Source organism: Vidua macroura, chromosome 1 (assembly GCF_024509145.1).
Source record: "Vidua macroura isolate BioBank_ID:100142 chromosome 1, ASM2450914v1, whole genome shotgun sequence".
Taxonomy (NCBI): Eukaryota; Metazoa; Chordata; class Aves; order Passeriformes; family Viduidae; genus Vidua; species Vidua macroura.
In genome coordinates, this window is record NC_071571.1 from 119,461,395 (window position 1) to 119,474,369 (window position 12,975).

General features: G+C 41.0%; 1 protein-coding gene and 5 non-coding genes across 16 annotated transcripts in view; 1 reads left to right on the plus strand and 5 right to left on the minus strand.

Annotated features, from left to right (window-relative positions):
- The window catches only part of DNAJC5B (DnaJ heat shock protein family (Hsp40) member C5 beta), a 58,869-nt gene that overhangs the window by 15,676 nt on the left and 30,218 nt on the right, over positions 1-12,975 (plus strand). For 8 of the 11 annotated variants that reach the window (XM_053994286.1, XM_053994323.1, XM_053994276.1 and 5 more), the window contains 2 exons: positions 1,248-1,423; positions 4,842-4,969. In XM_053994286.1, the coding sequence (XP_053850261.1) occupies positions 4,863-4,969 (107 nt within the window). In that variant the 5' untranslated portion in view covers positions 1,248-1,423; positions 4,842-4,862. Of the gene's footprint in view, positions 1-1,247; positions 1,424-4,838; positions 4,970-12,975 lie in introns of all 11 variants that reach the window. The other 3 variants (XR_008439960.1, XR_008439959.1, XM_053994295.1) reach the window with 2 other exon arrangements.
- On the minus strand, positions 8,142-8,230 carry TRNAY-GUA (transfer RNA tyrosine (anticodon GUA)). The gene is given in 2 exon segments: positions 8,142-8,177; positions 8,194-8,230. It is a non-coding gene; the product is annotated as a tRNA-Tyr (tRNA).
- TRNAA-AGC (transfer RNA alanine (anticodon AGC)) lies at positions 8,922-8,994 on the minus strand. The gene has a single exon. It is a non-coding gene; the product is annotated as a tRNA-Ala (tRNA).
- On the minus strand, positions 9,327-9,416 carry TRNAY-GUA (transfer RNA tyrosine (anticodon GUA)). Its single transcript is given in 2 exon segments — positions 9,327-9,362; positions 9,380-9,416. It is a non-coding gene; the product is annotated as a tRNA-Tyr (tRNA).
- Positions 11,133-11,205, minus strand: TRNAA-AGC (transfer RNA alanine (anticodon AGC)). Its single transcript has one exon. It is a non-coding gene; the product is annotated as a tRNA-Ala (tRNA).
- TRNAY-GUA (transfer RNA tyrosine (anticodon GUA)) lies at positions 11,538-11,627 on the minus strand. The gene is given in 2 exon segments: positions 11,538-11,573; positions 11,591-11,627. It is a non-coding gene; the product is annotated as a tRNA-Tyr (tRNA).

A 12,975-nucleotide genomic window follows, 5' to 3' on the forward strand; every position in this document is an offset into this window, starting at 1 on the left:
ACTATGAGAAACACTCACATTTTAGACTGAAATGTCCCTTGCCTTCTCCCCATACAAAGCTGAAATTTGAGGGAATGTTTGAAATTAAGTATATACCTGAGAACAGGAGAAATGTTAAAATCATGTGCTTCACATTAAAAAGTATCTTCTTAACAATTTTTTATTAACTCTCCTGTTGTTTTGTTTTTATATGGTCATAATTATATAATCATAAATATACTTTATATATATGTGATTATAACATACTTTGTTGTGCATTTGACCATAACTGTATCATATATGTGATATACATGTATCTCATATATATATATGATCATAAATATACTTTATAGATATATACTTCATATGATCATAACTATAGAACCCACAATTCCTGTCCTCCTGGCTCTGCTCATGGATGGTGGGGGATAGATATGAATAAAGGAGCGAATTTGAACCTGAAAACAGGGTGGCAGGGGGTTAGGGTTTTAATTTTTGTCTTGGTTTCTTACCATCCAAATCTCTTTTAATTAGTTATAAATTAAATTCATTTTCCCCAAGTTACATCTGTTTTGCCCACGACAGTAATGGGTAAGGGATCACCCTATCTTTATGTTGGTCTTTGAGCTTTTCAGTTTATCATCTCTTCCCATTCTGTTGAAGGGGGGATGGTGGATGGTGTGAGGTGGGTAGAGGTCTGGCAGCCAGCCAAAGTCAACATAGTACAGAGGATATGGTTTGGAATTGGGTGATCTAGGAAATTTTTGAGTGCAAAGGATGAACTATCTGGTTCCAAGGATGATATACCAAGAAAAATTGAGTTTTTAAAATCTCTAACATTTATAGTCTTTTCTGTTTCAAATGAAAAGGAATGGCTCTCTAGGTTTTCATGCTGTAAGAGGAGAAACTCCATCAGAATAAAAGACAACATCCTACATCTTCTGCTTTGATAGAAAAATTTACAAGAACTTAGAACTAAGTCCTGAAGGGACTTCTTAAATTAATCCTGTTTTGAAAGAAATTATGTAGTAAACCTAAGCCATGGCTGGTCTTAAAGAAGCGAAATTTAGAGCAAGAGACTGTTTTATATTTAAAACAATTTAATATATTTGCATGGAAAAAAAAAAAGACAAACTCAATACCCTATCAGGAGTAAAGCACAGAAGAACAATTAACTCAATACACAGTTGTCCCAATTTTTTTGGTGTCATTAACTCTTGGATATATCAGCTTTTAGACTCATGAATGTTTTATTTGCTCTTTCATAGATCTTCCTGAGAGATAACCAATTGGATACTGGACAACAAAAGATGTAATCAGACTCCACTGACCTGTTTAACCCTGATTGTGAAGGATGAAAAGCAGCAGCTGCTTTCTGTGGAGCAGCACTTCTGGTGGCACTTGCTTCTTTCCTTTGGGATGATATTGGCGTAAAGACATCAAGGTATTGAACTCATAATGTTGTAAGTTCACAACACATGTCAGACTGTGTTCCACCACTTTTTGAAGCAGGTATGTTCTTTGAATAACTTTGCCTTATTTTTCAGCACTAATCCAAATGAGCTATGGGTATTGTAAGAAAAAAAGGCATACATATTATTACAACCTCTGTATAAGATGCTTAATGCTGGGTAGTATAAAATCGACACAGAAGGAGCTTAAGTTATCTGGGGTCCCACCTTCTTAGGAGATGTGGAATTGTTACCAGAATTTGGATTGTGTTTTAATAATTTTACTGTCATTCAAGGAAGAGAACAACATCTTCTTGCTTTTGTTCTACTGAACAAAAAAAAAGTAGCTCAAAAATAGTATTCTAATGTAATTTCAGTCATCAGGAATGTATCTAGTACTAAAATTGTGACTGTTAAAGGAGAGTTTAACTTTTTCTAGAAAAGTATTGTCTCTTTGCACTTTTAGTATTTTATAGGACTGCTTTAAATAAGTAAGAAATAATTTTGAGTAGCTAAAGTTAAAGCTTCAAGTTGATTAATCACTAGAAGACTGAATAGTCTATTGAATCTAAATTTCCATAGCTGATTAGGTTATTAAAATTATTTTATGAGAAAGTACAAATTATATGACCTTGTAGTTCTTCAAAATTAAATCCACCATAACTTTAATTTTGGTTTATGCTTCAGGGCTGCCAGGTTGCTGATCAGCATTATGTCACAGATTTATAACTAATGCTGTATATCTGTGACTTCACAGGGTTACTACCATTATCTTGTGCATTAACAAGCTTCATGTGCCTTGCATGATTCCAGTGCCAGGATAGATACCAGGATTATGTTAAATATGCTCTACACATGTCATCATGCACAGAAAACATGGTAACTACTGCAGGTGGTAAAGTAATATCTACTCACATGCAATTTCATTTTCTAATTGCTAACTTAAAACCAGAAGTTCAGTACATTTAATTGAGGGATTGTTTTCAACACTTAGAAGTAGAAAGGTATTTTTTTCAGCAGGTCAAAGGACCCTTAATTGTGAGTTGGTTGATCAGAAAAAGAAAGCATCAAAGTAAATCCTTTGTGCCAGAATTACTACGTGGATTATGTTTCTCTGTGTACTTACATGGTATTTGATTTTCTCTTTCATATTGAATAATACCAAAGAACTTAAAAGTGTTACATGATTGGTTCTGAACCAAAATGTGGCTTAGTAAATAATATATGAATAATGTCATGATAGTGTTTCTAGCTCAGCAATGAGAAGGGTGTAATAAAAGAAAGGGTAGTCTTACCTAACAAAGCAGGTTTACAGCTCGCTTTTAGGTTTTTTCTGTGATCACTTTTCAGCTTTTGGAGAGGGGTCCAACACTCAAAGAAAGAAAGTTGTGGTGAGAGTTTTGTTGTGGCAAGTCTGCCATCAATGAGCTGTAGCTTTCTCTTATGAATTGTAGGTATCTATATCTTGTGGTTTAAATTATGGTTTATGTAGCACCCTAGAATGGTTTAACTTGGAAGGGACCCTGAAGGTCATCTCGTTCCAACCCCCTACCCTGGGCAGGACACCTTCCACTAGATCAGGTTGCTCAGAGCCTCATCCAGCCTAGCCTTGAAAACCTCCAGGGATGGGGCAGCCACAGCTTCTCTGGGCAACCTGTTCCAGTGTTTCACCACCCTCACAGTGAAGAATTTATTGCTAATATCTAATCTAAATTTAGCCTCTTTCAGTTTAAAGCCATTCCCACTTGTCCTATTACTACATCTATTTGTAAAAAGTCCCTCTCCAGGTCTCTTATAGGCCCTCTCTAAGTACTGGAAAGCTGCTTGAAGGAGTTTCTGCTCTTTGAGTTTCTTTGTGTCATTGCCTAGCATTAGCTAGGTCTGGTTTAAAAATGTTTCATTCTCCAAATCCAAAAGGATGAACTGCACACCGTAAGGAGGTAATCAAACCACTCAGTGAAGAATCACTGGTTTGTCTGCTTCTCTTCTGTGATAAAGGAAGGAACAAATGTTAGATCTAAAGGGGACTAAATCTGTCAGTCTGTGCTTGCACTATACTGTAAGGGTACCATGTTAAATTTATCATTCATTCAGTCCTAAGTCTTGTATCTCAAATAAGATAGGACCCTGATAGATGGTAGTGTTTCCCATGAAGATTTTTTTATAAAGTTACTTTTATAACACCAGGGTCAATTCTTGGTATCTACTCTCATCATGTTAAGTACAGATTCACTCCACTGGTTCTCAGGGTCATGGGTTAGGAGTCAAAGAATCAATCAGGTTGGAAAAGATCTCTGAGATCACCAAGTCCAATCTATGACTGAACACCGTGTCAACTAAACTATGGCACAAAGTGCCACATCCAGTCCTTCCTTAAACACCTCCAAGGACGGTGACTCCACCACCTCCCCGGAAGCCCATTCCAATATCTAATCACTCTTTCTGTGAATAAATTCTTCTTATGTCCGACTTAGACCTCCTCTAGTGTACCTTAAGACTGTGTCCTCTTGTCCTGTTGCTGTTTGCCTGGGAGAAGACACCAACCTCCACCTGGCTACAATCTCCTTTCATGGAGTTGTAGGGAGTGGTAAAGTCACCCTTGAGCCTCCTTTTCTCCAGGCCAAACAGCCCCAGCTGCCTCAGCTGCTCCTCATCAGACTTGTGCTCCAGACCCTTCACCAGTTCCGTTGCTCTTCTCTGAACTTGTTTCAGCACCTCAGTGTTCTTCCTGAATTGAAGAGCCCAGAACTGGATACAGTATTTAAGGCATCCTGAGCACACTGTAGAGATAGTAGGGAGAAAGTGCTTGGCCAGTTGTTCTCGGAGTCTGTATGTCTGTTGACAATATAAGGAGTCTAGTTTGATTCAGAGTCAAATTTAATCACAATTTAAGCACCTGAGATTGGTTAGGCTGAACCTGAACCCTTGTGTTAAGAAAGTAAAAATTCTCCACTTTGTTGCGTTAGGTAATACTCAGAGGTACAAAGCACTTACCCTGCTGTAAGAAGTCAATAACCTCAACAGTGGAATAATTCTCCTAAGACTTAGTAAAGAAAAATGTAAGCAAACACAAATAAAACTAGGTGGAAATATAATGTTTGGGTATTAATGCTATAGTGAATTTATCTATTCATTTCAGTGACGGCAACATCAAGTCTTTAATATGAACAGTGCTACCCAACACAAAAGCTTCTGTTCTTTAGTTTTTGCTTTTCCAATTTCTCATTTTTTCTTAATTATAAAATATATTAAAGGACAGAGTATAATATAGAGGAGATTTTATTCTAGATTCACTTTCATGTATTTTTAACCTTTTGCTGCCTGAAAAAATCTATTAAAATGAACCATAAGAAATACTATCTCTATATACTTGCAGTCCCTGGTATTTTATATTATGTTCTACATTAGCAGCTTTGGTAATGCACTGCTATCATGGCTGAACAAAGGCAACGTGCTTTGTCAACATCAGGTGAAGCGTTATATGAAATCCTGGCACTAGAGAAGGGAGCAACACATGATGAGATTAAGAAGTCCTACAGGTATGTAAAATGTGCTCTGCAACAGGTCTAAAAATGCTTATTTATCTGGCATGATTATGACGGTAAAGCCTTTTGAGTTACCTGCACAGTAGACATTCATTGTCACAATCTTTCCTTCTTTTTAAATTTGTGAGCCTGAAAAGAATCGGAGATGATGCAATGAGAATCTACTGATTTCATCACACAAGCATCTGTGAATAATCAAAAATATTTTAATCTAAGTGAATGAGAGGTCAGACTGTTGGGATAAACCAACCTGAGCTATTTGAATACTGCACCCAGTTCTTGTGTTAGTATTTTTCCTGAAGTTTGTTGAAAAATAAAGGTAATGCAAATGCTGTAATGACAATTTGAGACCTAGAGTAAGAGACATAAGAAGTTCAATCAGTTTATCTTGTCAGAAAAGAAAAAGAAGATTATTTAGAAGAAAAGATAGATTTAGAAGAAAAGAAAAAGATAGGTTATTTGATTGGAATGTGTAAAGTCCTTGAAGGGGAAAATTGCTAGGTGTGAGATAGTTGTTCACTTTATGAAGGCAGGCATAATAAAAAGCAGAGCTTGGGATCTGAAAATTATTTGAGCTGAAAAAGAGGTACATGGTTTTAACTGTAAGTATAATCAAATACTTAAAAATACTGGCACAGGAATGGTAGTTTCTCTATTGAAAAAGAAGAGAGAACATTAAGAATAGTTTGAGTCAAAAAAAAGTTATCAAAAGGTGGCAGATATTTTATTGTTGAAATGTAACAAGACCTAGAAGTAAGACCAGAAGATTTTATGGGTAATTTTGCCCTTAAATTTGCTCAGGTCCTATTGAAAGAGAAAAAAAATTCAATGTCATGTGTGAAGTAGATGTTCTTGACACTAAAATATGTCAGACATGTATTTGCAGGTTTAATAAATATTGTAAAACTTTTATTACAGCATAATTCTGGGTATTGTTGGTTGCAATATATTACCAGGCAAACTTAACACAGCTTACTTTTTCTATCAAATGTAAGAATATATATGAATTCAAAAAGATTTATGAAATAGATCTACTTGCATCGTTTAGCTTGAATTTTGGCAAGACTCTGTCCTCCATGTTTTTGAACAAATTGCATTTCCCCTGCTTTCTGTTCCTAAAGACACATATTCAATGGAGGCAAAAGTAGTGAATGTCCAAACTCTTCATACAATGGAAGGAGAACCGTTGACATCCCATGGTTCTGTTGTCTTGCATAATTATACCACTGGGGAAAAAGCATACTATGGTATAAAATTCACTTATGACTTGCACCTTCTGTGTCCCTGTAGTACAACCTAGCTGTAGAAATCATCTTCTGTCTCAAACTTCATGTTTTCTGGTTGCTTTTGCATTTAATTTTCTAGAAAATCCCAAAGAAGAAAGTTGTCATGGAAGAATGTAGAATGCAATTAACTTTATTTAATGCTGAGCGTGAATATGGATCATTTACACAGTGATCTATGGCAAAACTGACAGTGGTGCTTCCTCCATCTTTATTAGTAATTAGAGAAAAAAAAAGGCTGCTTCTGATTGAAGTGGAAATGTCAGAGGGATTCACTTTTAATAGAGCAGCTGTAAATATTTGCAAGATAAAATGATGAGTCAGTCTCATAGATTTGCTTTAATTATAATTTAATTTATGTTAATCCAAAAATCTGCTGCTGGAATGGTATTCTTTAGTACAAGGTATAAAACCAGCCATACCTGATTCTGAGTTTCCTGCCATTATTAATTAAGTCACTGTTAATTATACCACCACAGCCCAGGGCAAAATTTGCTTTTTAATAAACATGACAGACATGACTCTGTGATTTTATTTGGAGTTTGGCACAATCTAATTTATCAGACACTAAAGCTAATGGGCTTTTAATCAGTAGAATTTCAAAGGAGATCTGTTTATCTTCAATATAATACAAAAATAATTTTAGAACCTTTTTTTTTTTGGCATAATAAATGAAATTGTACTTTGACTTATGCTTTCTTGTCTGACAGTGAAGTAATATGCAGAGAGATAGATACTGGATTTCTTTTCTTCAGAAGCTTCAAAAGATCCTGTTTGATAGACTGCTTATAAGAAAATTACAGAATCGTAGAGTGGCTTGTGTTGGAAGGGACCTTAAAGATCATCTACTTCCAGTCCTCTGCCCAAGGTTGTTCAGACTTGACAAAGTTGTTCAAAGGCTCATCCAATATGGCCTTGAGCATGTCCGGGGATAGGTCATCCACAACTTCTCTGAGCAACCAATTCCAGTGCATCACCAGCCTCACAGTGAAGAATTTCCTTGTAATATCTAATATAAACTTTGCTCTTTCAATTTCTAGCCATTGCCCCTTGTCCTGTCACTACACGCCCATGTCAAAAGCCCTGCTCCAGCTTTCTTGTAGACCCTACCTAAATACTGGGAAGTTCCAATTATGTCACACTAAAGATTTCTCTTCTCCAGTCTGAATAATCCAAATTCTTCTGGCCTTTCCTCCCAGGAAAGGAGCACCATCCTTCTAATCATCATGGTGTGCCTCCTCTGGACTTGCTCCAAAAGGTCAACATAACTGTGATGGTAAATTGGTGATTAAGAATTTTATTAGAAAATGTGTACCGCACTCTTAATGCCATTTAATTACTACAAAGAAAGGAGGGAAAATGGCTTACTCATGCCTATGCCAGTGGCCTGCTCTACTCCTGATATGGCCTCGAGGTCCACCCAAGACTCCACACAGCCACAAGAGGACACAGCACCTATGGTCCAGGAAAGGGAATGAAAAGCACTGGAGAATGCAGGCATCGATCCCACTACCTCTCACATGCTAAGCGAGTGCTCTACCACTTGAGCTAATTCCCCACCCTGCAGCCTCTGACCAAGATCCTCTCCCCTCCCAGGCACCCAGCCCTGACCCAGGATGCCCTGTACCCGAAGCCTGGGCCTCCCATTCATATCATTCTCATACCACCCACTCACAGTCCTGCTGGAGGAAACTTTGGCCAACTTCAGTGCTCAGAATCACCATCCCCTGCCCAAGGGTTCACTCAAAACTGCTGGGGCAATAGTATTCCCAAACTAAGACAAGAGCTCATGCCTGGGCAGCTCATTCTGAGGAGTCCCCTGGGCAGGACCAGAAGAAGGCAGCAGTGTTAGTGCAGGACATGTGCCAGAGGCAAAAAGTGACTCCTTCGAGCCGGAGTTGAACCAGCGACCTAAGGATGGCCATGCACAGGAGCCTACAGTCCTCCGCTCTACCAGCTGAGCTATCGAAGGAAGCATGGGCATCTGCCCAGGACCTCGCCCAGCACTTTTCCCAAGCTACAGTGCACCATCAGGCCTCTATTACCACATCCTGCTTCAAACAGCCTCAGCTCTGACATCTCAGATCCTTGCTCAACATTTTACCCCATCAGTCATGCAAACCACAAACAAAAATGCTCCATAGGCTCCTTAGACGTCATCTTCTACAGATGGACTTTTCTTAGGGCCACACACAGCTTACCTATATCCTGCTGCATTTTCCCTTGATTCTCTTTCACTGTGCTGTCTTTTGCTCTCTGCTCAAGCATAAGACAAACAAAATTACAGCCATTTCTGTGTTTTGTATCCTATGCCTAAACACAGCAACAAGTCCTCCAAACATCTCTTTCTGCAAACTGAACATGCCCACTCTCCTCAGCTGATCCTTAAAGACAAATCCATCAATTCCTTGAGATTCTTAGCAGCCCTTGACTGAGGTTGTAACATTTCATTTATGTTCTTTTCTGTACTGGGCTTGATATTTGAGAACTGTCAAGCAAAGAAAGAGAACATAATTTCTTCTGTTAAACTGCCCATAGGAATCTTGATACAACCCTAAATATCTTCCTTCTCTGTAAATTCAGGGCACACCATAACTTTCCACAGGGGACAGATGGAGCCCTGGCAAAGGGCCCTGCATCCAGGCAAGGGGAATGAAAAGCTCTGGAGAATGCGGGCATCGATCCCGCTACCTCTCACATGCTAAGCGAGCGCTCTACCACTTGAGCTAATTCCCCACCTGCAGCCCCTGACCAAGGTCCTCTCCCCTCCCAGGCACCCAGCCCTGACCCAGGATGCCCTGTACGCAAAGCCTGGGCCTCCCATTCATATCACTCTCACACCACCAACCCACCCACTCACTTTCCTGATGGAGGTGACTGCAGACAAGCCCCAGCGTCAGAATCACCATCCCCTGCCCAAGGGTTCACCAAGAATGCCTTGGCCAATTATCTCCCACAGCTTAGGCAAGAGCTCATGCCTGGGCAGCTCATTCTGGGGAGTCCCCTGGGCAAGACCAGAAGAAGGCAGCAGTGTCAGTGGAGGACGTGTGCCAGAGGCAAAAGGTGACTCCTTCGAGCCGGAGTTGAACCAGCGACCTAAGGATGGCCATGACACAGGAGCCTACAGTCCTCCGCTCTACCAGCTGAGCTATCGAAGGAAGCATGGGCACCTGCCCAGGACCTCGCCCAGCACTTTTCCCAAGCTACAGTGCACCATCAGGCCTCTATTACCACATCCTGCTTCCAACAGCCTCAGCTCCAACATCACCGACCCTTGCTCAGTACTTTACCCCATCAGTCATGCAAACCACAAACAAATGCTCCATAAGCTCCTTGGACATCGTCTTCTACAGATGGACTCTCCTTTGGGCCATACAGATCTTACCTATATCCTGCTGCATTTTCCCTTGATTCCCTTTCACTGTGCTGTAGTTTGCTCTCTGCTCAAGCACAAGACAAAACAAACTGATAGCCATTTCTCAATTCTGTGACCCACAGTGAAGTAACACAAGGTCATCTGCAAGTCCTCAGAACCTCTCTTACTGTAAACTGAAGATGCCTACTCTCCCCAGCCCATCCTTAAAGAGAAATCCAGTTATTCCTTGAGATTCTTGGTGGCCCATCACTGAAGTTGTTCCATTTCATTGATGTTCTTTTCTGTACTGGGCTTGATATTTGAGAACTGCCAAACTGTCTGGGTTTAGTCAAGCTAAGGGGGTAGAAACTTTAAAACAAGTTACCTTCCATTTATTTTTAGTCAATCCCTTCCACCAATAAGTAGAGAGGAACACAAGTATATAAAAATGAAAAATAAGTTTACAAAAAATGTGAAATAGCAACAGGCAAAAAAATAACAAATATAATCACTAGTTACAATATTTCTAAATCTCATAGACTCTTTGGGAACAAGGAGATACTAAAAGTAGCAGAGAAAACCCTCTGCCCAAGATGGCACCCTCCATGAAGGATTGCATGTGGAGAGACAAAGATTGTGTCAGCCTCTCCCTCTTTTGACTGCATGTGGACAGAGAGAACAAAACAACACAGATACCAAACCTCCATGATGACAAAAACTTCCCCTAAACAACAAGCAACAGAGAACAAGGGCAAAACAAAAAGGAAACCTAGAGTCCAAAACCAAACAAATAGCCTTCCTATCTCTCTGGTGGCAGCAGCTCTGTCACAAAAGTCACTCCAGTACCTGAAACTTGATCCGGCTGGAACTCATATAGGGACTTCACTTTTTCATGAGGAGAAACAGCAGGCAGTTGGCAGGGGTGACTCAGACTCCCCTTCCACTGGGAACTGCTGGCAGGTTGGTACGACCATGTAGAGTGGGGCTGCTGCGCTTTTCTTGGTGCGATGTTGTGACGGTAAAAAGGTGAAAATTGCTTTGAAGCAGTCCAGGACCACAAAATGCAGCTCCTTGGAAGTCTGAAGCAACCCTCTCAGGAAAGAAAACAAAAGAAAACCAAGGGGAGCCTCTACCCATGCTGCCTCAGCTGTTGCCCTGTGAGAATGAAATAGAAAGAGCAAAAACCAAGAGGCAACAAAGAGCAATGCCTGAGAGATCCTGGCTTCTAAAAGACCTGTCAATGCCACAGCCCTGCAGTTCCATTTCCGGCCACAAGGTTTTCAAGAGAGAGTAACAATTCTGGGCACAGATGGCTATGGAATATGGTAACATTTTGGGTTACCCAGGACACAAGCAAAGAAGGAGAAAATCAGTTAATCCATTAAACTGCCAATAGTGCTGTTGACGTCATCCTCCTCTTCAAATCCAGGGCACACCATAATTTCTCCACAGCCTCCTCAGATGTTAGATGGATCCCTGACAAAGGGCCCTGCATCCAGGCAAGGGGAACGAAAAGCTCTGGAGAATGCGGGCATCGATCCCGCTACCTCTCACATGCTAAGCGAGCGCTCTACCACTTGAGCTAATTCCCCACCTGCAGCCCCTGACCAAGGTCCTCTCCCCTCCCAGGCACCCAGCCCTGACCCAGGATGCCCTGTACACAAAGCCTGGGCCTCCCATTCATATCACTCTCACACCACCAACCCACCCACTCACTTTCCTGATGGAGGTGACTGCAGACAAGCCCCAGCGTCAGAATCACCATCCCCTGCCCAAGGGTTCACCAAGAATGCCTTGGCCAATTATCTCCCACAGCTTAGGCAAGAGCTCATGCCTGGGCAGCTCATTCTGGGGAGTCCCCTGGGCAAGACAAGAAGAAGGCAGCAGTGTCAGTGCAGGACGTGTGCCAGAGGCAAAAGGTGACTCCTTCGAGCCGGAGTTGAACCAGCGACCTAAGGATGGCCATGACACAGGAGCCTACAGTCCTCCGCTCTACCAGCTGAGCTATCGAAGGAAGCATGGGCACCTGCCCAGGACCTCGCCCAGCACTTTTCCCAAGCTACAGTGCACCATCAGGCCTCTATTACCACATCCTGCTTCCAACAGCCTCAGCTCCAACATCACCGATCCTTGCTCAGCACTTTACCCCATCAGTCATGCAAACCACAAACAAATGCTCCATAAGCTCTTTGGATTTCATCTTCTACAGATGGACTCTCCTTAGGGCCATACAGATCTTACCTATATCCTGCTGCATTTTCCCTTGATTCTCTTTCACTGTGCTGTCTTTTGCTCTCTGCTCAAGTATCAGATAAAGGAGAGCATTTCCTCTACTCTGTAATCTCCTACAAGCATGAAGGTCATGCCTAAGCCCTTTGATTCTCTCCTCCAACAGTCTGAACATTCTCACTGTTCCTGCTCATCCATGTAGAGCAGTCCCTCCACTCCATGAGGTTCTTGGTGGCCCTCCACTGAGATTCCTCCATTCCACTGATGTCCTTTTCTGTGTCTGGGATCATTGCTTCCAAGCATCCTGATGGCGTTTTTCTGAGGTCACTGCACATGATCCACGTGTGTCTTCAACACAGAGGCACAAATTTGGGCACTGTCATGGCTTTATTTTGCAGGCCGTTAAACATCACAGAACTGATCACCCACACCCTTCCCCACAGCGGGAGTAAAATTCACGGAGTGATAAAAAGATGGTTTAATAGGGCAGAAAAGAAATGAAAAGTGAAATAACTAGAACAATAATAATAATAACAATAATAATAGCAACTTTAATATTAATAGAACTAAATCACATGATTCAGAACACAGTTGCTTTACACTCAGTGAATGATGCCCAGTGAGTTCTTGAGCAGCAGCTTCCAGCCATCTTTTCCCCTAATTTATATACGGAGCATGATGCCATATGGTATGGAATATTCCTTTGGCCAGTTGGGGTCAACTGTCCTGGCTGTCTCCTCCCAACGCCTTTTGCCCACCAGCCTCCTTGGTGGTGGGGTAATGTGAGAAGCTGAAAAGTCCTTGACTCATGATGAGCACTGCTCAGTAAAAACTAAACCATCAGAATGTTATGAGTATTATATTCTCCTCCTTGATCTAAAACACAGCACCATACCAGCTACTAGTAAGAAAACTAACTCAATCCCATCTGAAATCAGGTCAATATTTATGTCTTATTCTATACCATTTATGTCATGCCAAGGTCCCACAGGTTCCAATGCCTCTTTTATGGTCTTTTTATATACATATGCAGATATCATTCCCTTAGCCTATGGACCATTCCTCTAAAATATCAGTTGAGTTTATTTAGTCCATTACTTTGGGCTCCTCTTTAATAGTAGTCCTTTGGGCAG